General features: G+C 42.9%; 1 protein-coding gene across 1 annotated transcript; it reads left to right on the top strand.

Annotated features, from left to right (window-relative positions):
* On the top strand, window positions 1–27,945 carry LOC137865261 (antigen WC1.1-like). The gene is made up of 15 exons (XM_068700169.1): window positions 1–130; window positions 2,915–3,229; window positions 5,661–5,969; window positions 7,086–7,400; window positions 8,161–8,472; window positions 8,909–9,226; window positions 10,163–10,477; window positions 16,955–17,269; window positions 18,188–18,247; window positions 18,330–18,644; window positions 18,820–18,852; window positions 19,159–19,296; window positions 23,080–23,175; window positions 25,994–26,167; window positions 26,766–27,945. The coding sequence occupies exons 1-15, from the start codon at window positions 61–63 to the stop codon at window positions 26,864–26,866; spliced, it is 3,186 nt and encodes a 1,061-aa protein (XP_068556270.1). The 5' UTR covers window positions 1–60; the 3' UTR covers window positions 26,867–27,945.

Raw genomic sequence — 27,945 nt, 5'->3', positions numbered from 1 at the left:
AGAGGGTTTCGTCTTTGCAGTGCCTAACAGAGAGCGAAGCTTCATCTGTCTGCAATAAGGATGGCGACAATGGGGCATCTTTCTACTCCAGTGTTGTGGCTCCTTCTCCTCTCCATTCAGGTTTCCCTGGGTAAGTATGTACTTTATTTTTCACTAGTCACTGAGCTAAGAAGAGGATGTATATTCAGTATAAATGGGTTGTTACTCCATTTGCCTATAAGCTAAAGTGTCAAGAAGGTGTTTAAATGAAGTTCTCTTTGATTCAATCTCTTTCCTGATCCTGGGAGAAAGAAGGATAAGCCGGTCGCAGTATTTTACTGAGATATCGGTGACCAGACATTCTCGCCAGACTTCAAGTCCATATTCAGTGAAAAGTCTAGCTGTAATGGAAACCAGATGTGTATTTTTACTACTGTCCTGCCTTCCCTGTTGAGCTCTGTGTAGATGCAGTGAATAACTCTGGGTCTTTATTCAATCACATTTAAAATGATGTTGCTGTGCTCTGTGGGTCCTGTAGAGTTTGACTGGGTGAGGTACTATCCTCTCAGTTGTTCCTGTATATCTGAAGTTTACCACTATTTGTCTCTCTGCTGTTGTAGAGCTATGTGCAGATGTTTGAAACTGACAATGAGAACCAGATTTTGGGGTCCCCATTTTTGTTTCTGTACACATGGAGGTGGTATTATGGCATTGTGTCTGGGGGTTGCATCCCTGTATAATGAAAATAAGACTTCATAGTTGATACTTCATTTACCATTGCAGGCCCCTAGTCTGTTAGATTCCCTCCAGTTGTATGGATGTAAATGGATGGGAAGAAGAGGCATATAGCGCGTGCTAGGATGTGAATCTATATATTTCCTCCTTTGCAGTCATTTGTGAGGCAGAGAAACCCATGAAGAGGGTTTCTGTGTAAAGGAGTAGGAACAAAAATATTAAATATTTATATTTAGTCATCTCTGTAGCAGTGTTTGAGTGTGAACTCAGCAGTACTGTACAAAGGAGAGTGAGTTTTCTGCCAGCTTTTTTTTAGTAACAGGGAACAGTAGCAGAGTGACTCACTAGCAATGCAGACAAGAGTAGCTTTACCTTGACATCACCATCAACATCTACGATCCATGATTTGGTCTGGCTCTGGCTGTACTTACACTCTCTGTGCTATCACAGCCCTCTGCTGGTCCCCAGGAAGGATATAGAGAGGCACAGACATCAAGGAGTGAGATGGCATCCTGAGATCGAGGCAGCCTCCACATACGGTCTGAGTACAGGGGCACACGCCTCTTCCTCATCCCTGGCTGATGAAGGTACCCAGGTCTTCAGATGAAGCAAGCACAAATGTGATGCCTTCTTTTCCAAGCAGAACCACATCCTGTGACTAGTACCACTGAGTTTAATGAAGATCTTTGTGGGGTATGCTATGGAGTGTGAGGAAACACAAAAGAGTATGTCTGTAGGTATCAGAAAATCACATGATATTGATTACAGTAAATGGCAGTTTTAATTAGGGAAGAATAAAATCTGTTGGCTACTGTATGCCTAGCTTTTCCTCTGCATACAGCCTTGCATTCTGTCATGTGTTGAAAACACAAAATGTTGGATTATTTAAAAATTCAAGAGAAGATCAGTCAAGTGAGGAGCTGTCTGTTTTAGTCCCATATGTGGCTAAAGAAAATAGGTTATCTGGTTCCTTTAATAATGTATTATGAGTTTAACTTATCTTAGAAATCACTTCTCTATAAAATGTATACATTTTTAAAGTGTACAAAGTGTCTGGGGGACTATATTCTTTAAATAAATTGTAAGTTGATCTCCAGAACATATTTCATGAGGCTCTAAAGCTCACCTACAAAAAAATACTACCTCTGAGACAGTATGTCACAAGTACAAAGGTTTTTTGTAGTTCTTAGGTGCTTGTGTTATGTATTTGAGAGATTTTACTCAGGAAATCTGAGAAAAGATGACAGCATAAAAATAGTTCTTTGATGTTACTATTTGTCAGTCACTTGAATAATCTCCCTTAAACTTTTTGTGTTTCTGAATCTAAATGATAAGCAGAAAACTGGGGGAGTCCAGCAATATCATCACAGAGGTAGTGTTATTTTGTGGTTCCACTTTTAAAAGGACTGAAATATTAGTGGAATTACCATATCAGTGGAAAGAGATAGAGCAGCAGACAGTGGGAATACAGCAGAACAGAGAAGACTGGGGGGGAATCAGTCCCACCCCAAAAGATGGTGGGGTATGAGGAACAAGATGAAGACCTACCTATCCATCTCTGCTTATCCCGCTTCATCTCCTAAGATAGATCATCAGATCATCAGCCCTTGATGACATACTCATGGGACATTATGAGATATCCTCTTCTCTTGTCACATACCCTTGAGTAGGGGACCCAATGGCTATGGCAGGGGAGGAGGGGAAGACGAAAGAGTTTTGTGACACCTATTTGCAAATAATAGTTTGTCTGAGAGGAAGAAGTTGAGACGGATGATAGAAATTGCTTCTTCACAACATATTGAACATGTGAATAAAGAAAACAGTGCCCAGTGAGCATTTTCAATTGGATATCATCATGGTAGAACAACAAAAAGAAATTAGAAGCTGCTACGGAAGCCTTTGGGAGTCACACAGCAGGGCATTGCTTAGCACTTCCCATTTCTGACAGGTCAGGAGGAGAGAAATCTTGCCTGTCATCAGGAATAACTTAAATTTTAGCAGTTTGGTTGGCTCAGACTTGTAAACTCACTAAAAACAAACACACAAACAAAATTAAATAGGACTATTTAGAAATGTGATCCTAATAAGTCTGATTTAAGTGTAATTTAAAAGTAATAAAAATCTCATTAACCATCTGCAAGAGATAATAGTGATAAGTTTCTGTCCTTTCTATAACCTTTTTCTTTCTCTGTGTATGAAGGGGATGATGAGTTGAGGCTGACAAATGGAACTGGCCCCTGCTCTGGGAGAGTGGAAATAAAACATAAAGAGGAGTGGGGAACTGTGTGTGATGGTGACTGGAACATAAAAGATGCTGAGGTTGTTTGTAAGCAAGTAGGATGTGGATCTGCTGTTCAGGCCCTTAATCGAGCTCCTTTTGGAGAGGGATCTGGAAAAACATGGTTGTATCGAGTTGACTGCCGTGGTGATGAATCTGCTCTCTGGGACTGCCCACATACAGGATGGGATGCCTTTACCTGCCCTCATTATTTTGATGTTGGAGTGATATGCTCAGGTAAGAAGTTATACAACCTTTTATAATAGAAAAATTCCACAAGGCAAAGGAACTGATGTCAACCTTAGTCCTAGCTGAATAGTCAAGTATTGTGAACAGAACAGAGGTAACATTTTCTCCATGGTCTCTCAACCCAAGCAAGTCACTATCATTAAGACTTGTGCTGACCACAAGTGTATGCCTGCTTTGCCTGGGCACAACAATGATACAGAATAGAAATAGACAGAAAATTACATAGAATAGAAATAGAAACACTATTTCTTTTTAACACCCCTCCAGGCAAATTGAGAGCAGGACTAGATTTGCCTTTGGCCGGAAAAGGAAGCTAACAAACAAGGAGATGGAGAAGCAATAAAATGCTGCTATGCCATACATCCAACCTCCTTCTCTAGATCTTCCTGTAAACAAAGTCAGGAGATTCTGCAATGGCAAAGAAACTCAGTGTCTCCTGGCTGCCTTTTCCTGCAAGATATGTTTGGTTTTGCTCCTTGGATAAAGAACCATTGTAAAGGGTTCTTCCTTACTGACTTCAGGACTTCACATTTGGCCTTTCTTATTTTTATAAGGTTCTTGTCAGCCCATTTCTCTATCTGTCTAGGTTCCTCTGAATGGCAGCTTTGCTCTTGGGGTTATCTCAACTTAGTAATAGTGTACTTCTTCACCTCCAGGTTGTTGATAAAGATACTGAATGGAATAGGTCCCCAAAAAAACCTCTGTTGTACTCCACTTGTTGCCAGCCTCCAGGTAGAGTGCAACCCACACAGTCTGAGCCTGACCATCCAATCAGCTTTTTGCCCATCTATTTGTCCACCCATCAAGACTGTCACATCCTAGTTTGGACACAAGAATATTGTTCAAGATAGTGTCAAAGGCTTTGCTCTAACTTTCAGGTAAATATCATGCGCTGCCCTCACTGTCATCCAAAATCATTTTTATCAGACAAAATAACCAGGTCATACAGGCATGTTTTATCCATGGTTTATCTTGGTGAATCCCCTGGTTCTCCTCTTTCAGCTTCATCTTCTTGTGCCCAGATATATGTTCCAGGATGGCTCTCTCCATGTTTTTCTAAGGTACCAAACTGAGACTGACTGTAGTTCTCCAGATTCTCTTTTCAACCTTTCTGAAGATAAGTGCAACATTTACCTTTTTTACTCTTGTTATAGACATAATCCCCACAACTATTCCAAGATGTTAGAGAGCATCCTTGCAAGAACATTGACTAGCTTGAATGCAGCCCATTGCATCCCATGGATCTGGAAGGTCAAATTATCTCAAGTTATCTGATGGTAGTCCATCTCCTCATTGATCTGAGCCTCTAACCAGAATAGACTGAGAAATCTTGCTTGTGAAAGCACAGAGTACCTCATTTTTTTCTGTTCTCCATCAATAAATCACTCACCCCATCCAGTAGCAGGCCTGTATTTTCCTTGTTCAGCCTTTTATTACAAAGGCGGAAAGAGAATCTCTTTTCTTTCTCCTTGGTGTCCCTTGTGGTATCAACTCAGTTTGAGCTTTGGCTCTCTGAATGTCATAGCTACATGACCAGTCAGGGTTTCTGAATTCATCCTTTGTGTCTTGCCTGCTTCTACCTCCTATACACAGGGGTTTTTTTGTTTTTGTTTTGTTGTTTTTGTTTTTGTTTTTTCATTTGAGTGTTGTTTTAAGCTCCCAGCTTAGACAAGTCAGTCTATTAGGCCATCTACTTTTTTTCCTCATACCATAGTAGACTGTCCTCACACTTGGAAAATGATGTCCTTAAAGACTTTGTAGATTTCATGAGCTCTTCTGCCCTTCTGAGTTGTTTATCTTGGGATTTCACTAGCCAGTTTCCTGTATAGGCTGAAATATGCTCTGTTTGCACTGTGCTTCTCTTCTTCCTCACTGCCTTCAGGATCTGGAAATCCACATTTCAGTTTCACCTATAGCCAAGGCTGTCAAAGATCACCATAACCCCAACTATTTCTTCCCTGTTACTGAATAGCTATGTGGTTCTTTGTTGGCCCATGCAGTGCCTAATCAAGAAGTCACCCTTGACACCCTACAGAAATCTCTTGGACTGCTTCCATTCCACCATGTTGCCTTTCAGTCAGGTGCCATGGAGGCTAAAGATCCCCATAAGTATAGATTTATAGAATCATCTAGGTTGGAAAAGATTATCTTGAGACACACTTTTTCCCTTGTCAGTAGCATACAGGAATTGCCACAATGGCTATTTAAAAGTGTCACTGGTCTTCTGAGATGTGAATACCATGTGCCTTGCCTATGAATGTATGAGAGTGATTAAATTAGGTCAGTGTAATGAACAATTAATGCTGGATGTATTTCTTTGTTTTGTTTGTTTGTTTGTTTGTTTTCTCTGATGTATTTCTTTGTGTTTTTGTTTGTTTGTTTTCTATTCCCGTTTCTCCTCCCCCCACACCTCCCCCAGGTTTCTCTAGGCTGTGTCTGGATGGAGGGGACACTGCCTGCTCAGGACACCTGAAAGTAAAGCAAGCAGAAACCTGGTCTACAGTCTGTTATTCACATATTGATTTCAGTGCTGCCTCTGTTATATGTAATGAGCTAAAGTGTGGCCGCGCTGTGGATATCATGAGAGGATTTCACTTTGGAAACAGTCATGAGTTGATCTGGCAAGAAGAGTTCCACTGTGTGGGGAATGAGACTCACCTTGCACACTGTCCCAGAATGTTGGACCGTACCAAGGCATGCTCTCATGATGCCTATGTTCTATGTTCAGGTGAGACTTCGTACGCAGTTTACATGTATCCTATATGTCTTCTTGTCAACTCACTTTTAGAGTCTCTGCATATCTCTGGGGTCCTAAGGATTCCTTCTCTATCATGCCCGAGTTGTTTAGGGAAGGCCCAGAAGTAAAGGAGAGCATCCCCACAGTCTCTCTTTCACTCTACTAAGAGTCTGCCTTTAACATATCCTTTTCTAACCATTTCAATTTGTCACCAGGAATGGAGAGTCACAAAAGGATTATAATTTCTCTTATGCTACTAGAGGCCTTTCCTGAAGGGCTTGTGCATTCTATAAGAATTCCTTCCTTGTCTTTCTTATATGCATAAAAGGAGAGATGGCCAGAGCAGACAGCCAGGAACATGGAAAAAATAATTTTCTGTTCAATGTGTGTGCTAAACCCTGGCACTTCAGTTAATTATAAAATTGGAAGAGGAACATCTCCATACCTTGGCTCCTGTCTCTGTCCTACAAGATTTATAGCTCTGAGAGGAAATCCATTTCTCATTAGAAGGTGTATGATGCAAGGGGGAGGCAACAGTAAGTAACAACAGTGTGAGAAGATAGAGGTACAATGTAGGGCTGTCAGTAGGACACCCCAGTCCTACCCATATTACACTTAAATTATTGTGAATGTGCTGATGGGCATGGCCTGTTGCTTGTGCTTATGCTGTGGCACAGATGAAAGCTGAGAATTTCACAGAGTGGCTGCTGCTTACTGTGTAACATGAGAGGACCCACTACTAAGAAAGTGTTACTGGTAGCTTGTACTCTCTTTCTCACATGTGCCAAAAGCAAGATAATGCTGGGACTCCCTCTGCAAGAAAAGATTTGACAAAGTAGCAGCAGCATTGTGGGGGAGGACACATCAGAATAAGAGAGACTGAACTACAAGAATTTGCATGTCTTTTAGTCTTGTAGTACAGGCTATAACATTGATGATAAAGACTTGTTTCAGAGCTGGCTTATGCAAATCCTGGTCTAACATTCTCCCCAGTCACCTAGGACACAGAAAGTACTAGTTCCATTCTGGTAGATATCTCTCACAATTTTCAGTGCAATAGCATGAAAATAAAAATGTAAATGCTAAGGTCCTTTATTCTTCCTGCAGGCTATGGTGGATACAGGCTGGCAAATGGCAGTACCACATGTTCAGGGAGAGTAGAGCTTCTTCATGGAGGCTTGTGGGGAACATTCTGTGACTACCTGTGGAATTTCCCAGCTGCCAATGCCCTCTGCCAGCATTTGGACTGTGGAATTGCCCTATCAATACCGGCTGGACAGTCCTTTGGAAAAGGAAATGGGTCTGTATGGAATGGCACGTTCAGCTGCAATAAGGAAGGCTCACACTTGAGAGAATGTCCTGTGAATGTGCTAAGGCAGAATGAATGCCCTGCTGGAAATGAGGCTCGTGTGGTGTGTTCAGGTGAGCACTAGTAAAGGTTAAGAGGATAAATGAAAAACTCCTTCTTTGAGACAGATATGGACCCAAAATCTAGAGAGTCTGCAGAGCCAAGCTCCATCTTTTGCCTGCTGCCACAGGCATTTCCAGAAGCTGAGGCTGCACTTCACTTGCACCATGAGCCTGGTCTCTGTGAAATGCTCCTAGTGCCAGGCAACAGCAAGAGAAGGGGTGATCCACAGGAGTGGTTCAGCTGGGTGCAGAGGGTGTGGATAGCACAGGCACATTCCACCAGGGCACAGTCCAAAGCATCTGGACAGAGGACAGAGAGAAGTACTGAAAACAAGGTCTGTGCCAGACAAGGCAAAGTAATCAATCAGCTTTAAGGTCTAACTGGAGAGTACAGTCAGGAGCAGCAGGAGACAGGGCTGGAGACAGTTACACCAGTCACTTAGTTAAAGCAAGCACTGAAGGCCTGCCCCAGGCTTCAGTGATCCCTTGGACCAATGGCCTGAAGGTGTATAGCTGGGGGACAGAAATGAGGATGATCAGAGCAATCAAGGTTCACTTAAAGATTTGAAATCTAGTGCCCTGAATCTAAAAATTGCAAAGGGGACCAGATCCTGATTTCTAGTCATTTTTCTTGGCAACATAGGGGAGACTGAATTCTAGTTGTAAGTACAAAAGTTCTAGTGTCCTATTGGAGACATTTTTGCAACTCCTCAGTGCTAAGAAAAACTCAGTCCCAGTTCACAGTCACATTCAGATTTTCTCTCGTATTCAGGGTGTCCAGGGAGCAGATTAGTGAATGGCACCACATGTTCTGGCAGAGTGGAGATCCGTCATGGGGATACATGGGGAAGAATCTGCCGCTCCCAATGGAATTTGCAAGATGCTAGTGTTCTCTGTCGTCAGCTGAACTGTGGCTATGCAAAGTCAATCGAGACAGGAGACCTTTTTGTGGATGGGAATGGGTTTGTATGGAAAGATGTTTTTCACTGTGAAGGGTCGGAATCCTGCCTGTGGGACTGTGCTCGAGTGGCTTTGGGCAATCCAACCTGCTCAGCCAGAGAAACAGCCACTGTTGTTTGCTCAGGTAAGTCAGGAATGGCTTTTTACATGTTCTGTAACTTCGGACCAAAGCAGTCTTGACCTCATTCTGCTAAGTCAAGTATCTCAGACCATGTTTAATGTCCTTTCCCTTCCCTCACCACCAAACCACCACCCTCTCACCCACAGTTTCAGCATAAGAACTTCATTTAGTAGAATTCTGTTCTGGAGGGATTCACATTATTTAGATGTTCCTGATTCCTCATAGGATCTAGCCTTTGAGCTGGGCAAGTCTTGCTGTAGCAAAATCTTGTGTGCATGGAGGCAAGTAAAGCCTTAACACAGGCTTCATCCTTAACCAGTGGTGAGAAATACTTTTTACCAACATAGAAATTTGACTTCCATCTCTCTCACATGTTATGTCTACTGTGGTAAGATCAGTATATATTATTCAATACCTTTTCCGCATCTCTGGAGCCCAGGCCTTCCTGATTCACTCAGACTCTCAGATGGTGAGAGCCGCTGTGATGGGCGAGTTGAGATCTCCCTCCATGGCATGTGGGGTAGAGTCCTGGATGATGACTGGAGCATTAAGGATGCTACTGTGGTGTGCAGACAACTCCAGTGTGGAATAGCCAAGAAAGCCTATTACCTTCCAAGGTCTGAGAGAGGCATCGGTCTTGTGGGCTTAAGAAGTGTCCAGTGTGATGGAAATGAGACTCAACTGGTGCTCTGCAAGACCTCCCATTCTCAGGCACTGCCAACAGGAGTTGCTGAAGATGTTGGCGTGATTTGTTCAGGTGAGTTACTGCAATACAAAAGAATCAGAATGCTTTCCAGGGTTACCTCTGACCAGCCTTTTGCTGTGGTCTCACCAGATCTTAAACAGGCATGGATCTGGTGACCCACCTGCTTGTATACTCTAAGGGACAAAATATGGTCAAGGAACCAAGTGTAATTTACCTAATGCTTTCTTCACCCAAATTTCTTAAGTAACTTAGATCACAGAATTGAAAAGAAATAATGTAGTACAGAAGTCATAAGAATACTAATTTGTCCATGGCTACCATGCATTCCGACTGACACTCGGGAATTAAATAAGTTTGGTTTTGTGACTTTTCTTTATATGTATTGACACATGCAGCCTTTCTAAGCATGCATTTAAAATAGAACTGTTGCTACATTTCTTATTTAGTAACTTATCTGTTGCAGAAAGTATTCCTGAAACAAAGGAGTTTAGTTAGAAAACAGCTTCTCTTATTTTTAGTTTACTTTTATTTCTCTCTGCTCTAATCTGTTATTAGCTGGCAATAAATTGAATTGATCTTCCCCAAGTTAAACCTCTTGTGCCCGTGATGGTAACTGGTGAGTGACCTCCCTGTCCTTATCTCAGCCCATGAGCTTTCTTCAGGAATGTTGAAGCAGAAAACAGCTCCTCATACAAGATAAGGTGATCTCTACATACATCTGGAGAGATACACTCCAACCCCTTTGGTACACTCCTACACTTTTGCAGCATCCCATAGGAATTATTTAAACATTTACCTCTTGCAGGATTTGTCCTTTTCTATCATGTGGTTTTAGCTTCATAGGATTTCTGCCCAAGAAACCATAATAAAAATACTGGAATGTAACAAGAACATGATGCCTTAAAGGTGCTTTAAATATACAGCCATTACACTGACTTGTGCATTATTATTATACTGCATGTTGATATCAGGTTTTTCTTCCTGCAGAGAGCAAGAAGATCAGGCTGGTGAATGGGACACAACGCTGTGCTGGGAGAGTGGAAATCTATCATGATGGCATATGGGGCACAATCTGTGATGATAACTGGGATCTATCAGATGCAAATGTTGTTTGCAAACAGCTGGGATGTGGATATGCCATCAAGGCATTTGTCTCTGCTCATTATGGTGAAGGATCAGGACAGATCTGGCTGGATGATGTGAACTGCACCGGGGCTGAATCTGGTCTCTGGGCATGTCCCTCCAGGGCATGGGGTCAGCACAACTGCCAACACAAGGAGGATGCTGGAGTCCTGTGCTCAGGTGTGTTCAGAGACTCTTTTTCTTTTTAGACTGTGGGTTGGAAGAGAAGGGATATGAAGAGGGAAGCCGAGACTTGGTAGTCTTTCTTGGACAGCCTATTATTCCGTCTTGACTGCAAGCATGGCTGGACAGCACATCTTGTATCCCATCAAAATACAAAGGGTGTACTGAAGTCCTTATTTTTCATTAACAGACACACACACCAAAGTGTATGGTGGGGTATTGTGATAATTTGAGAGGGTTCCCAAGCAATAGGATGTGTGTCTGCCTTCTTGGAAGGAGGTCATCAACCGTCATGTGCCATTTACAGTCAGTTACAGCTGGATCTGAAACTGATAGAAACAACCCACTGTGCACCAAAACATCAACCAGTCAGAGGAGTACATGGTGCCTCTGCCCAAGTATCTGTTTAATTGATCTTTTTTTTCCCCCTCAAAACCCAAAACAATCATTAAGATTGTGGTAAGTGGCAACAAATACTATTAAGTAAGATTTCCCAAGTAGGAACTGTTTTGCCTGTGATAGCAGATGGTAAGTGCAGGAGACACTCCAGCAACAAAATGGCATGCCCTGGGACTGGACTAACTTGTAGTAACTCAAGTTGTCCTTTCAGGTAGCTCTTGTTAGAGTAACTAAAGCAAACTACAGAAAAGGGAGTGCTGCTCCCTAGAGTGTGACCACTCAGTGGGTCTTTACTTGAGTCAAATTAAAGAAATGTGAGGAAACTTACTGACACTGCTCCAGGGAGAGGCCTCTGCAGTGGATATAGCATTGCTGGGAAACCAGATCTGATGTGATACAGCTGAAAGCTTAAGAGAGCAGGAATTTGGGGTGTTCAGGGCCTAAGATATTTGTCAACACCGTGCTGTATAGTGGAGTATGTCTTTAGGTTCAGTTTATGGAGAGTTATGTTGAGCAGTGCCTAATTCTGATGGTCCTACAAACAACACACTTTTGTTTCTTATGTAGAAAGGACTGTGAAGAAGGGGATAATCAACTGCAGTTTCTTGGGCTGCTTGGATGTGCTTACAGGGAAGAGGAAAGCGACACTGAAAGGATTGTGATCACTGATGTTATGGCTTGAAGAGTACAAAGGCAAGGCACAGTAATTCCCTGCTGATATTATCTGCTGGGATGCTCTGTTGTTCAAGAAGTGACCCCCTCAGCCAATTGCCGCATGCAATTGGGTAGCATGGGTAACAAACAGGAGGAGCTGGAAGCCATCATGCAGCAGGCAGGCTACAACTTGGTTGCCATCACGGAAACGTGGTGGGACCATTCTCATGACCAGAGTGCTGGAATGTCTGGCTATAGGCTCTTCAGAAGGGACAGGCAGCACAGAAGGGGTGGTGGTGTGGCTCTCTATATCAGAGAGAGTTTTGACATTGTGGAGCTTGAGGATGGGAATGATAAGGTTGAGTCCCTATGGGTTAGGATCAGCAGGAAGGCCAACATGCAAGCATCCTGGCAGGGGTCTGTTATAGACCGCCAAACCAGGATGAGGAGACAGGTGAGGAATTCTACAGGCAGCTGACAAAAGTTGCGAAATTGTCAGCGCTTGTTCTCGTGGGGGACTTCAACTTCCCTGACATATTCTAGAAGCACAACACAGTCCAGAGAAAGCAGACTAGGAGGGTTCTGGAGAGCATGGAAGATAGCTTCCTGACACAGATGGTTAGTGAGCCTACCTGGGAAGGTGCCCCGCTAGACCTTCCGTTCACAAACAGAGAAAGACTGGTGGGAGATGTAGTGGTTGGAAACTGTCCTGGGCAGAGTGACCATGAAATGGTAGAGTTCTCCATTCTTGGAGAAGCAAGGAAGAGGACCAGTATTGGACTTCCAGAGGGCTGACTTTGAACTGTTCAGGACACTGGTTGGTAGAGTCCCTTGGGAGGCAGTTCTGAAGGGCAGAGGAATCCAGGAAGTCTGGGTGCTCTTCAAGAAGGATATCTTAATGGCACAGGAGCAGTCTGTCCCCACGTGCCCAAAGACGAGCTGGTGGGGAAGAAGACCAGCCTGGCTGAACAGAGAATTGTGGCTTGAGCTTAGGAGGAAAAAGAGGGTTTACAATCTTTGGAAAAGAGGGTGGGCCACTAGGGAGGACTATAAGGATGTTGCGAGGCAGTGCAGGGACAAAATTAGAAAGGCCAAAGCTCATCTAGAGCTCAATCTGGCTACTGCCATCAAAGACAACAAAAATTTTTTTTACAAATACATCAATGCAAAATGGAGGACTAAGGAGAATCTCCAGCCTTTACTGGATGTGGGGGGGGAACGTAGTTACAAAAGATGAGGAAAAGGCTGAGGTGCTTAATGCCTTCTTTGCCTCAGACTTTATCGGCAAAACCAGTTGGTTGCTCTCTGGATACCCAGCACCCTGAACTGGTGGAAGGGGACGGGGAGCAGAATGTGGCCCTCACTATCCATGAGGAAATGGTTGGCGACCTGCTACAGCACTTGGATGCATGCAAGTCGATGGGGCCAGATGGGATCCACCCAAGGGTACTGAGAGAACTGGCAGAGGAGCTGGCCAAGCCGCTTACCATCATTTATCAACAGTCCTGGCTATCGGGGGAGGTCCCAGTTGACTGGCGGCAAGCAAACGTGACACCTATCTACAAGGGCCGGAGGGCAGACCCAGGGAACTATAGGCCTGTCAGTTTGACCTCAGTGCCAGGGAAGCTCATGGAGCAGATTATCTTGAGTGTCATCATGCAGCATGTGCAGGGCAAGCAGGCGATCAGGCCCAGTCAGCATGGGCTTATGAAAGGCAGGTCCTGCTTGACAAACCCGATCTCCTTCTATGACAAAGTGACGCGCTTGGTGGATGAGGAAAAGGCTGTGGATGTGGTCTACCTTGACTTCAGCAAGGCTTTTGACACCATTTCCCACAGCATTCTCCTCAAGAAACTGTCATGGCTTGGACTGGCGTACGCTTTGTTGGGTTAAAAACTGGCTGGATAGCCAGGCCCAAAGAATCGCGGTGAATGGAGTCAAATCCAGTTGGAGGCCAGTCACTAGTGGCATTCCCCAGGGCTCGGTGCTGGGGCCAGTCCTCTTTAATATCTTTATCAGTGATCTGGATGAGAGGATCAAGTGTACCCTCAGTAAGTTCGCAGATGACACCAAGCTAGGTGCGTGTGTCGATCTGCTCGAGGGTAGGAAGGCTCTGCAGGAGGATCTGGATAGGCTGCACCGATGGGCTGAGGTCAACTGCATGAAGTTCAACAAGGCCAAGTGCCGGGTCCTGCACCTGGGGCGCAATAACCCCAAGCAGAGCTACAGGCTGGGAGATGAGTGGTTGGAGAGCTGCCAGGCAGAGAAGGACCTGGGAGTATTGATTGATAGTTGGCTGAATATGAGCCAGCAGTGTGCTCAGGTGGCCAAGAAGGCCAACAGCATCCTGGCTTGTATCAGAAACAGTGTGGCCAGCAGGGCTAGGGAGGTGATCGTCCCCCTGTACTCGGCTCTGGTGAGGCTGCACCTCGAGTACTGTGTTCAGTTTTGGGCCCCTCGCTACAAGAAGGACATGGAGGTGCTCGAAAGAATCCAGAGAAGGGCGACGAAGCTGGTTAGGGGTCTGGAGAACAAGTCCTATGAGGAGCAGGTGAGGGAGCTGGGTTTGTTCAGCCTGGAGAAAAGGAGACTCAGGGGCAACCTTATCGCTCTTTATAAGTACATTAAAGGAAGCTGTAGTGAGGTGGGGGTTGGTCTTTTCTCCCATGTGCCCAGTGATAGGATGAGGGGAAATGGGCTAAAGTTGCGCCAGGGGAGGTTTAGGTTGGATATTAGGAAGAACTTCTTTACTGAGAGGGTTGTGAGGCATTGGAATGGGATGCCCAGGATAGTGGTTGAGTCACCATCCCTGGAGGTCTTTAAAAGACGTTTAGATGTTGAACTTAGCAATATGGTTTAGTGGAGGACTTGTTAGTGTTAGGTCAGAGGTTGGACTCGATGATCTTGAGGTCTCTTCCAACCTAGACAATTCTGTGATTCTGTGATATACACCATTCTGGAGTCAGGATGTAGCGGTGCTAAACAAGTAGTCATTCATGGAGGGGACTGGAGGAGAGACATGACCATATTCAGAGGAAGGAAGTCTTAAGTTTGAATAAATGGATTTGGCACACCTTACTTATTGTAGCTGGTCCTACTGCCTCTGCCATATTTGGCATTGTCTTTCTTGACCACTGTAGTTAGATGGATGGGGCAGGAAGGCCTAGGGTATTTTGAAATAGGCAGTGTAGCTTGCAGAGGGAAGAACTAGCTACCAAACTCCCCAGGACTCTATTTACACCCCAGTATTGCTGAATTTGTGTAGGTAGACTCAGGCATCAGTGTCTTGGCAACCCAAGTAATTTGCTGAAAGGATCATCAAACTGACCAAGGAACCACTGATGAAATCCCAAAATTAATTATTTCCCTGGGAAAAAAAAAAAAAAGTGATGGTCTTAAACAACAGTCAAATTACAACACTCCTGCTTGACCTGTATGGAGGCCTGTTAGAAAATGTTGGTTTACAGTAGACTTTAGAGCTTTGAAAGAGATCACACCATCAATAACTGTTACAGTTCCAGACATATTGCAGCTCTTGTATGACCTAGAAACCCAAAAATATACATGATATGCTATAATTGGTATTGCAAATGCTTAAAAAAAAAAAAAAAAAAAATCCCAGTCATCAAAGAAAGAAGACCTTAGTTTGCCTTCACCTGGAATGGTGTACAGTACAGCTGGAACCACCTGTCTGAAGGGTCCAAATATTCCTTACTATATGCCATGGCATCATCCATCAGACTTTAAAGCAAGAGATCTCCAAAGAACTTTTTCTCTGCTGATAATGGGATAAACTACTTTAGAAGTACTAAGGGCAATAGGTAATCATTACTTTTCTTGGTGCTAGATTTACCATTAAGGTCTCCAAAGCAAAAAGGGACTTTCAAAAAAATGCAGGTTTTAGACATACACTATGAATAAAGATACATCCCAGCTGACCAAATTGCTTGGATAAGCACCACAGACACAATAAACAAGAAACACAAGCCTTCTTGGGCATTACTGTATTGGAATATGCACATCTGTTGTTGCTGCCAATTACTGCCAATTGACCAAACATGCATCTTAAGTGATCTGAAAAAAATATATATATATTAAAAGTAAGAAGAACACCGGTGAGCTTTGGAGCTAATCAACAGGAGATAGCCCATGCCATCAAATTAGGACTAATTTGCATAGGTAGTAATGCAAAAATAGAAAAAATATATACATGTGCAGGAAAGAGGCATATCATACAGAGTTTGTGGCAATCAGCCTCTGAAGAGATGAGAGAGACACTTGGAAACCTGGAATCTGAACCACAAAAGAGCAGAAAATAAATTTTCTCTAGTGGAACAAGAGTTCCTAGCTGCATATGTAGAGGGTGTGTGAGCATCACAGAAGTGTTGGAGTGCAGAGCAGCCACTGTCATTATGCCCTCCATAAGCTATCCTGAATTTTATGTTCAAGGATTCAAAACAACTGAGGGAAGAACAACCACCATAACACGGCAAAAATGTGTCCTAGCCCTTAGCCAATCTTTACATATTGTTTCAAGCTCCAGATCAGGATTAGCTGAATTTATTAAGTCAATGGCCATCAAATCAATAATGTGAGGAAGGCCAAACACCTTCGGCTGTTGAAGCTCTAGTATATGATGAAATAAGTACTGAAAATAAAGAACAAAGTTTGTTTACTGGTGGATCCTGTAACAGCATAGCATGAAACAGGAGACAGAAATCCTTGGAACACTTCTACAGGAGAAGCTGCCATCTGGGAGGAGGCTTGAAGAACTTTGAAAGGCCTTGAAAATAGCCTTAGAATATACTCAGAAGCATCAATGGGCTAGAGTATATGTAAATACAGAATCCTGGACAGCGAGTAATGTATGGAAATGGCTTAAAGAGTGAAATTGTGGTAATTGGCATCAGTTAGGAAAAATATTTTAAGCAGAAGTATGGAAAGCAGTACAACAGATGCTTGAGCAGAAAGAGTTAAGAAAGACCTAATATCAGGCTAATAATGTACATATCCCAAATTCAAAGGCAACTTAAGATGAACACAGTAACTAAGCTGACTAGCTGCCTCAACTTTTTCCTTAAAACTGTCCTAAAAACACCAGAAAAAGGGTCTGTTGGGATTTATGGCATCCTCACCTTCCTCATCTCCAGAAAAATGTGTGACCAGCTTATTTATAACCAGGACTATCTCATAGGAGCACTGAAGAAAAACATATATGCTGAGCTCGGTTGGATGATAAAATACCAGCCAGCCCTGGGGATTCTTGGATTGCGAAGCCTACAACAGTCAAAATCCCTAGGGAAGTGGCCCTTATTGTTTGAAGAGCAGGGTTTACTTGCTGATTGGTCTTTGGAAACAGAACAATGAAATGTGTGCTGAATCATGCCCCTCTAATTCCAATTTTATGTCTTTATTTTTAAGAGTTCTTGGATCTGAGGTTGGTGAATGGCAATGACTGTGCTGGACGGCTAGAAGTTTTCTACAATGGAACATGGGGGAGCATTTGTTCCAATCATATGTCTCAACTGACTGCAATAACTGCATGCAAACACCTGAACTGTGGAGATGGCGGGGAAATTGATAAAGATTTCAAATATGGCAGAGGTTCTGGGCCCACGTGGTTGGACCACATTGACTGCAATAAGCAACACAGCTCTCTCTGGCATTGTCAGTCAGACCCCTGGGATCCTCAGTCATGTGATAACCGAGCAGAAGAGACCCATATTTCTTGTACTGGTAACTACAAATGTATCTGTACAGGACCTCCCAAACATACAGAAACCTGTGCATGCATATGTGGACATTGTAGTACTTACAACATGTTCAATTGTTTTCCAGTTTATATAATTCTTAGTTTCATGAAAATGGCACAAACATTGTTGTCTAATTCCTGTTGTAAATTAGTTAATTAAAATGATATGAGTATTGAAGTCCAAGGGAAGATCCTGATAGCATGGTGCCATTGCATATCTGTAAATTAAAAGTCTGTGATATGCAGTTAGTCTGTGAGATCTGAGATAAGATCAGATTTCTCAAGAAGTCTAGAGGCATGTATGCATACATGTATGGACACATATCAGTGCATGTAGAAATGTGAATGCACAGAAACATGTACAAGTGTACTTTAGTTCAATTCTAAAGGTCCATTTCTGGTGTCTGCTCTTATGATAGTATTTCATATCTGTGGGTTCCCACTGAAATATAAAAGAATTTTAGATAACATTCAGATCTCTTGAAAGGCACTTCAAGAGGAAAGAAAGCAAAGTCCTCAGAGAGTTTCAGGAATATTTTTTTTATTTAAAGCAATAGTCAAACAGTGACCCAACAAGTATTAAATACTCCATGCATACATTACAGGAAAAAATGAACTTGATGATTAATCATAGAAATATAGAATGGTTTGACCTTAAAGATCATCTAGTTCCAATGCCCCCTGCCTTAGGAAGGGATGACACCCATTAGACCAGGTTGGCCAAGGTCCCATCCAACCTGGCCTTGAACATCTTCAGGGATGGGGCATCCACAGATTCACTGGGCAACCTGCTCCAGTGCCTCACCAGCCTTACAGTGGTGAGTTAATGATCAGGCATTTTATGTAACTTCACTTTTTTTAGAATAATCTAATGATTTATTTACAATATTTAATTTCTGCAGGAAGAAAAGGGACAGCAACTCCAGCTACTGCTGAGTGTCCAAATTCTACAAGTTGCTCAGGTACCTCTACTTTGTTTTTTCTTATTGGTCCCTGTAGACCTTCCTGCTGTTCAAGCAACACAGAAGTATGTTTGTTTTGCAGACAGGGAGAAGTTACGTGTTGTAGGAGGAGAGGATGTGTGCTCTGGAAGAGTGGAGATTTGGAACCAGGGTTCTTGGGGAACAATCTGTGATGATTCCTGGGATATAGCAGATGCTAATGTGGTATGCAGGCAGCTGGGTTGTGGGTCTGCTGTGTCAGCTCTGAGTGAAGCTGCCTTTGGAGAAGGGACTGGTCCCATCTGGTTGGAGAAGATCCACTGTAAAGGAACAGAACTGTCTCTCTGGGACTGTCCTTCCAAGCCCTTGTTTGGCAAAAGCTGTGATCATAAGGAGGACGCTGCTGTGGATTGCTCAGGTTAGTAAATGGTCCGTTGGTTCATTACACAGACTAGGAGAGGAGGTAGATGTACATCCAAGTGACTAGCCCCTTCATACTTCTGACTGCAGGAACCTCACAAATGATGTGAAGATGTTCTTCCTATTTTTCACACTTACCTATTCCTTAACCTAGACTTGTATTCCTTTCATAGGAGTGCCAGGAACAACACCATCCACTAGAGCAGGTAAAATATTTCCTCTTCCCCCCTTTCTTTCTCCCTACAAATGAGAATTTAATGTCCCTGATACTGCATAGGGGGTAAAAGAGCAATATATTCCAGCTCATGAGAAAGCATCTCACTTAGTCTTTTGTAAAGGATGGTTGAATGGCACCATCCCCAGCTGCTGAATGCTCTTTGCTTGAGCAGGACCCACAGCTAGGCAGCAGGTGACCTGCTTCACCCTGCTACCATGGGCACAGCAGGAGGCTCCAGAGGAGCAGCTTCTGGATCACCTGATTCTCCACCTGTTGCTTCTCTGTTTCCATTCAGATCTTCCCCGCCAACCAGAGACACAAAATGTGAGAATTTCAGCACCTGTCATCGTTTGTGTTATTCTGGGGGCTCTTCTCTGCCTGGTCCTTGCCATTCTCGCTGGACAGATCCGAAGTGCCAGGGCACAGAAGAAAGGTGTGTCCCTCAGTACTGTTATGAAATACCTCCTTGAAGAAGCTGGCAAGTGCTAATTGGCTGGGGCAGCTGGGAGGATGGGTGGCTGAGGTGAATGATACCTGCTGCCACACTGAAATTTGCACTTACCCTCTGGCAGTGAAATAATCCACCAGTGCAACTGGGAACTGGCAGCAGCCAGGACAGCCACTAAGACACTTAGACCCTGTCTTGCTCTGTACAGGTCTTGCAGTGACCTGTTTGTGCAGAGAGAAATAGAGACAAGAGGACAGGAGATTTGGATGACTGCAGCAACTGGAAAATTTACAGCCAACACGTTAGATCTCAGACAAATAGAATCATAGAACCATAGCATCATAGAATCATAGAATCGTTACAGTTGGAAAAGACCTCCAAGATCATCTGGTCCAAGCATCCCCCTACCACTAAATTTCCTCATCCAAATCATCAATGAAGATATTAAAGAGCATGGGCCACAACATCGACCCCTAGGGAACAACACTGGTGACTGGTCACCAGCTGGATTTCACTCCATTCACCACCACTCTCTGGGCCTGGCCATCCAGCTGGTTTTTAACTCAGCAAAGAGTATACCTGTCCAAACCATGGGCTGCCAGCTTCTCCAGGAGAATACTATGGAAGACCATGTCAAAGGCCTTGCTGAAATTTAGGTAGACTACATCAACAGCCTTTCCCTCATCCTCCAGGTGGGTTACCTGGTCATAGGAGGAGATGAGGTTGGTCAGGTAGGACTTGCCTTTCATGAACCCATGTTCACTGGGCCTGGCCCTCTACTTGTCTTGTACATGCTGTGTGATTGCACTCAAGATTATCTGTTCCACAACCTTTCCTGATACCGAGATCAGACTAACAGGCCTGTAGTTCCCTGGGTCCTCCTTACAACACTTTTTATAGATGGGCATCATATTAGCAAGTCTCCAGTCATCTGAGACATTTCCAGTTGACTATGACCACTGATAGATGATGCAAAATGGCTTGACAATCACATCTTCCAGCTCCCTCAGCACCCTCAGGTGGATCCCATCTGGTCCCATGGACTTGGGACCGTCCAGGAAGGGTAACAGGTCTCTAACTGTTTCCACCTGAATCTTGGGGGGGTTATTCTGCTCCCCATCTGACTTCCAGGTCAGAAGGCTGAGTACCCCAGGGATAACTGCTCTGACTATTAAAGACAGATGTAAAGAAGGCATTGAGAATCTCAGCCTTTTCTTTATCCTCAGTAGTCATGTTTCCCACTGTGTCCAGTAAAGGATGGAGATTCTTCTTGGCCCTCCTCTTACCGTTTATATATATCTTAAAAACATTTTTTGTATCTTTTACCACAGTGGCCAGGTTGAGCTCATGTTGGGCTTTAGCCTTTATGATTTTTTCCCTGCATATGCTAGCAACTTCCCTGTACTCTTCCCAGGTTGCCTGTTCCTTCTTCCACTGGACCTAAACTCCATTTTTCTCCCAGAGACCAGTTTGCTAGGCCACTCTCTATCATCTTTGAAAGGTCATGGAGAAAAGGAGTGGTACCTGAGGACTGGAAGAACGTCCATGTCACCCCAGTCTTCAAAAAGGGCAAGAAGGAGGACTCAGGCAACTACAGACCAGTCAGCCTCACCTGTTCCTGGAAAAGTGATGGAATCTCTCATCTCCAAGCACATGGAGAAAAAGAAGGTGATCAGGAGTAGTCAGCATAGGTTCACAAAGGGGAAATCATGCTTAACCAATTAGATAGCCTTCTATGATGAGATGACTAGCTGGGTAGATGAGGGAAGAGTGGTGGATGTGGTCTACCTTGATCTCAGCAAGGCTTTTGACACTGTCTACATAACATCCTCATAGACAAGATCAGGAAGTGTGGCCTAGGTAAGTGGACAGTGAGGTGAATCGATAATTAATTGCAGAACTCAGAGGGTTGTGCTTAGCTGTGCAGATTCTAGTTAAAGGCCTGTAGCTAGTGATGTCCCCCAAGGGTCAGTACTGGGTCCAGTGTTGCCCAACTTATTCATCAATGACCTGGACAATGGAACGGGGTGCACCCTTAGCAAGTTTACTGATGACACAAAGCTCAGAGGAGTGGCTGATACCTCAGAGGGCTGTGCTGCCATTCAGACAGGCATGGACAGGCTAGAGAGCTAGGCAGTGGGGAATCTCATGAAATTCAACAAGGGCAAGCACAGGGTCCTGCACCTAGGAAGGAATAACCCCAAGCACCAGTACAGGCTGGGGGCTGACCTGCTGGAGTGCAGCTCTGCAGAGAGGGACCTGGGAGTCCTGGTGGACAGCAGGCTGACCATGAGCCAGCAATGTCCCCTGGTGGCCAAAAAGGCCAATGGGATCCTGGGCTGTATTCGGAAGAGTGTTGCCAGCAGGTCAAGGGAGGTGATCCTAACCCCTCTACTCAGTCCTGGTGAGGCCACACCTGGAGTACTGAATCCAGTTTTGCACTCCCCACTACAAGAGGGACGCAGCACTACTGGAGTGAGTTCAGAGGAGAGCTATAAAGATGCTTAGAGGACTGGAGCACCTGTCATACAAGGACACTGAGAGAACTGGGCCTGTTTAGCCTGGAAAAGAGAAGACTGAGGGGAGACCTCATCAATGTGTATACATATCTGAGGGGAGGGCGTTGAGAGGATAGAGCCAGTCTCTTTTCATTTGTACCCAGCAACAGGACGAGAGGCAATGGGCACAAACTGAAGCACAGGAAATTCCAGCCGAATATGAGGGGGCACTTCTTTACTGTGAGGGTGACAGAGCATTGGAACAGGTTTCCCAGAGAGGTTGCAGAGTCTCCTTCTCTGGAGATACTCAAAACCCATCTAGTGCCATCCTGCGCAATGTGGTCTAGGTGACCCTACTTGGCAGAGGCTAGAGCCAGATGACCTTCAGAGGTCCCTTCCAACCTTGGCCATTCTGTGATTCTGTGAGACTCAGCAAAAGCTCCCTCTTCAGCACACTGGTCTTCTCCCCCACCAGCTCATCTTATGGCACACAGGGACAGCCTGCTCCTGCACCCTTAAGACTTTCTTCTTGAAAAGCATCTAACCTTCCTGGACCCCTCTGCCCTTCAGGATTGACTCCAAAGGGACTCTCCCTACCAGTGTCCTAAACAATTCAATGTCTGCCCTCTGAAAGTCCAAGGTAGCAGTTTTACTGACCCCCCTCCTGACTTCACCAAGAATAGAGAACTCTACCATGTCGTGGTCACTCTAACCAAGACAACTCCCTGCCACCACATCTCCCACCAGTCCTTCTCTGTTTGTGAACAGCAGGTCTAGCAGGGCACCCCCGTGGTAGGCTCACTAACCAGCTAAGTCAGAAAGCTGTCTTCCATACATTTCAGGAACCTCTTAGAATACTTCCTCAGGTCTACATTGTATTTTCAGCATATGTCCAGGAAGCTGAAGTTACCTCCAGTTCTGACTGTAAGACCTTTCCCTAAAGTGCCAAAAACATCAGAAGAGTTTTCAGTATCCTTAGTGAGGAACTATTAGAACACAAATTAAAACATACATTTAAACCAAGAAACTCAGATCTGCACAGAGACAGAATAAATCAAATGGATTTGTTAACACACCTGCTTCCCCATCCAATATCTACCGTCCCCTTGTCAAGATAAACTTTTTCTCCAAGTTTATTCTCAGACAGCACCTTCCTGTGACTTTCTGGGTAGTAAATAGGCCGTGTAGACCCCTTTATGTCATTCATTTTCATTACCCCAACCTAAGTATGAACAGAGACTGTGTGAGTGATCATGTGTTTTACTTTCAGGCTCCAGAGTATCATATGACCCCTTCTCTGAGGCTGTTTATGAGGACATTGACTATAATCTGATGAGAGAAAAGCAGGGGATGACTCACCTCTCAGGTCTGTGTGTCTTGTTCTTATCAAGAGAAAATAAATTGAGGATAACTCCTTCTGGAGGCCCAAATCCCAGTCTGAAACTTTGCAGTTCCCAAATCTACCAGAAAACTGAACAGTTCCTTGAGTTGAAAAGAAGTATTTTCTGACCAGTGGACTGTAATAGTTCCTCTTCAAGGGACAATTCATTTTGTGCTGTCCCCACTGCAGCTATAAAGCACAGAAAAATATGCCTCCACCTCCTGTCTGTCCAGTCACTGCCCTCCCCCACCAAAAAAAAAAAAAAAAAGAAAGAAAAAAGAAAAGGAAAGAAAAAGAAAAAAAGCTTTTGTTGCAATTGTTTAAAGTAGGAACAAATAAACCAATAATCTGTATCCCCCTTCTGGTAGCCACATGTGTCTATAGGCTTCCTTCTGTTGATTGCTTTCTGCTTTTACGGCTTGCCTTCCCTATGAGTTCCAGAAGAATTCTTATCTATTTTAGTGTAAGCCCTTAAGGACTAATAATACTGACCGCCCAAGAATCTGCTTCTCCTCCAAAGAAGCACCTTAGCTCACTTGGTTATCTTTGCTACAGGTTTTGTTGAAGACTACAGGCACTCTTCCAAATGGCAGTATAGACTATGTGCTACAATCGGAAAGAATGCAGTCAGGTTTGACTGGCTTCCTGAATTTACAGACCCAGGCTACCAGTCCTCTTATATGCATTTGGTTACTTTTCTGTACATTGTATCATGCATTGTTTAGTTGTTTTTTGTTTGTTTGTTTGTTTGTTTGTGTGTGTGTGTGTGTGTTTGTTTTGGTTGGTTGGATGTTTGTTGGTTTTTTTTTGGCTGATTCATACATTCTATGAACTGGCATGTTTGGGGTTATTTGGCTGTTTTGTTTTGTTTTGTTTTGTCATTGGCTATACTTTATCTGTATGCATTCAGCCTCCAATCACAAGTAGTATAATTTGTTTCTTCATGCCTATCCTTCAGAACTATTTAGATACCTCCCCTGCTATCCCTATACATAACCATAGCTGCCTTAGCAAACAGCTGCATTGGAGAGCAATAAACTGAATGTATGTATAATCCATACAATCAGCCATACTCAACCTCAAGTTACTTGACTTAGATCTGCAGCCTTATTGATCCTGGATCTGTTTTCCTCATGATGCAATTTAGCAGCTCAGGAAAGTTTACTCTGATTGCACACTTTCTCATTGATCCTGTAGCAACTCAAGGTAATGTAATGGAGATCCTACAATGAAAGAGACACTTCTAGCTTTTAATTTCCAAAGCATTATTGATTATTAAAACACTTTTTTTTCTTTTTTTTTTCCTGAACTTCATGTTCATTAATAATGTTAGATAGTAAGTGAAAAAATTCTCTTTAATTTTTGTGGTGGAAATGTGTCATACAATCTTGTATAAAAGTGCCAGACTTCTCTTTTTTTCTACTTCTGAGGGCTGTCTTCCCTCCCTGCCCACTTTTTTTATGCAGGGGGATGGAGAGTTCTTGCACACTAAGGAAAACATCCTTAAAGAATTGCCAGCTCTGCTCAGCTCCTTTGTCCCTAAGGATGGTGTTCCAGGGGAATGGTGTTCTCTTCTACTAGGTCTTTAAATAGCTTGAAGTTCACTCTTCAGAAGTTCAGATCCTGACTTTGCTCTTTGCCAGGCCTGTATTCCTCAAAATCACAAACTCAACCAGAGCATGGTTACTGCAGCCCGGTCTGCCTCTAATCTGGCAACTGCTTCTCCCAGGAATAGTAACTGTAATAAGTTGCAAATTATTGTTTCATTTCTGAGATAAATGTGGGGAATTAAGACAGAGAAAAAACATGCTGTGGGTGGCATACTGCTGGAGTTGAACAAGAAATGTTCAGCCCAGTGACCCAATGAAAAATGCAGTCTTCCAGGTATGGTTTTGCTGGTGGTGTTTTTCTTTGTTTGTTTGTTTCTATTTGACAATGGAAAATGGAAAATGCTCCCCGAAAGGGAGAGGAAGTATCTAGAGAACTACTACATTTTCCTAGTGCAGATCAAAAACCTCATTTTAATATTGCCCTCAGAGATATCAATTGTCAAAGGTCCAACCAGTTGTGGACTTCAGCTGCCCACATCCCTAACTCTCTGCTGTGCTATGTTTTTATATATTTTATTGTGTTCGCTATATTTAGGGTTTTAATTATTTAAACTAAAAGCTTTTATTTTTCTTACTTGTTTTGAAGTTTTCACCAAGAAGATAATTATTCCAAATGAGATCTCTTTTTTTCTAATTCACATTGAATGTTGAATATTGTAAAAAAAAAAAAAAAAAAAAAAAAAAAGAAATGCGAGCACATTGATTTGCTTTCATTTCATACATGTTTTATATGTATGTGTGTTTGTGTGTGTATATACCATAAGACAGTGAAAACTAAGATTCTTTGAGGGATGACTTCCAGGTATGTCCAGATCACAGAGCTACCTACCCCTGAGAAATCAGAGCGCTCACTACTCACAGAAGTAGTGATACACAGAGATAAACAAGGAAAATTTATTATTTTGTAATTATTAAATGTAATAGGGAAGCTTACCTTATCACCAGCTGCATTCTTCCAGACCTTTCCCCCTTTCACATTCATCCTCCATATTGACTTCTGTTTTGTACTTGTTACAACAATGTATAACAATTATTGGAGCTATATCACTGTCATCTGGAATACTTTAGAGCTCTCAGGAGGATTCTTAATTTCTTATCATTCATTTTCATCACGGTACTGTCAGTATTGCAAACCCTTATCTTTGGATTGTCAGCTACTGTTCTCTCCAGTGGAAGTTCTCTCCCTTTTACAGTTAATACCAGTATCATTCCAGAGGTCCCACTACTGCCTGGAAATACCCTGGAAGACGGTTATGATGATGTGACAGAAGATCCTAGATCTAAAGATGCTTCCCTTCCAGGGAAGAATGAGCAAGAAATCATTGGAGTTCTGGACAAAAGTGACGGAAACAGGTATTCGTGGACAGGTGAGTCCAGAAGAGCAGTGCTGCTAATTTTCATAACCTATAGTTACTGTGCTGAACTCAGGGGAAATCAGTGTGGAGTATACCGCAAGAGATCACCTAGATTTATCTAACCACAGTAAGGAAGGAACACTACCTTCCTACACTCTTCCAATTAGATGTTTGTCTGGTCTTTCAGACATTCAGTAACAATATTCTCACAACGCTTGCAGGTAATCTATATCCATACCTTGGTTTCCTTGGGAGGATCCAAATCAGGGCGTATTCATGTGAAGAATAAATCTTCAAAATTTGCTATGTGTCAGATAAAGATAGCAAAAAAGCTTTTTAACCCTTGAGGTGGTAAAGCACTGAATCGGGTTATTTTGTGTTATTGAATACAGATTACCTTTATTAAAAATGTTTATTATTAGATCAGATCTGAGAAAAGTATGCTTGATCCTTGGATATGTGTACGTGTAGCAGGAGGCAGAATGTAAAAACTGTTCTCAAGTTTTTCTAAAGGAGACAACTGCCAACCCACACTTTCAGCTGCACAACTGTGTAGAGGTAAAACATACAGAATGTGCATTTGTCTGTGTTCTTCCCTTCATGTTTTCAGACTCTAATGTGTCAAGAAACAGGACATCTGAGACTCAAAGAGATTCATTCCCTGGTCTTGAAGACACAGTTTACGATGACATTGAAGAGACGGGACCCTGATCAAGATCGCTGAGCAGTACTGAATACTTTTGGACGTACTCCCCTGTTCATAAAATGCTAATCATGTACTATCAGAACCAGAACAACCTGCATTTAAAATTAGTTTTCATAAGTTTTGTTTATTTGCAGAAAAGTGATTACATATTTAGAAGAAATAAAAGCATTATCTTGTTTAGACAGTTTTTCAAGCTTCTCCTAACTACCTGGGCACTTTTTTATTATTATTATTTCTAAATAGTTTCATTGCTTCTTTTTCCTTTTTTTTTTTTTTTTAAACTGAGGTAATTTTTCAACCATGATATTTTCTTATTAAAACTGTTTAAAGATCTTTTCTCAAATGTATGTTACTCCTCGCGGATACACTTCAGTGTATTAGGAATTTTGATTATTAGGAATTGAGACTGAACTGCAAGAAGATCATCAAAGCTGTGTTTAATCTTTTGGATATTCTTATTTGTCACATAGAATGTGAGAGCCAGAATTAATGCTAGGTAGCACTTTGTGAGATAACAAATTAAACGAGAGGTTATTCTTGTCCTCACTTTAAATGCAGGGCTGTCATTTGAACTACATGCAAGTGAATTACAGTTTGGACTGGGTGGAAAAACTCCTCTTTTCTCCCTCTACACCATGATGAATTATTGTCTCCCAAAATCATATCAATTATACAGTAATAGAAAGTATAATTTCTTTCAACATATGACAAATAGTGGTCATATCTATAGGTTTCCATCGTGTCATTTATTTTCATCATGTGAAGGCAGACTGCAAAAGTCCACAAGTTGATGGAGTAGAAGTACTGTTGTCTTGGCTCCTAATAAAATTTCTTTCAGGTTTTGAAAGAAAAAGCTTCCCCTGAAATCTGCTATCTATATTGGTGTACTGGTTTTGGCTGGACTAGAGTTAGTTTTCATCATTGTAGCAAACATGGTGAGGTGTTTTGGATTTGTCATGAAAAGCAGTATTGCTAACACACTAATGTTTTAGTTTCTGCTGAGCAGTGCTTACACAGCATTAATGTCTTTGCATCTCATGCTGCCCTGCCAGCAAGGAGGCTGGGAATGCACAAGAAGCTGAGA

Source organism: Anas acuta, chromosome 1 (genome assembly GCF_963932015.1).
Source record: "Anas acuta chromosome 1, bAnaAcu1.1, whole genome shotgun sequence".
NCBI lineage: Eukaryota > Metazoa > Chordata > Aves > Anseriformes > Anatidae > Anas > Anas acuta.
Note: the sequence above shows the minus strand (reverse complement) of the source record. Positions and strands in the feature narration are given on the sequence as shown.

Excerpts from the sequence above, each read along its gene's own strand:
- LOC137865261 (XM_068700169.1), top strand. The coding sequence starts at position 61 with ATGGCGACAATGGGGCATCTTTCTACTCCAGTGTTGTGGCTCCTTCTC. Across the intron at positions 9,227-10,162 it reads TGTTGGCGTGATTTGTTCAG|AGAGCAAGAAGATCAGGCTG; the intron begins GTGAGTTACTGC and ends TTCTTCCTGCAG. Across the intron at positions 18,248-18,329 it reads AAATTCTACAAGTTGCTCAG|ACAGGGAGAAGTTACGTGTT; the intron begins GTACCTCTACTT and ends TTTGTTTTGCAG.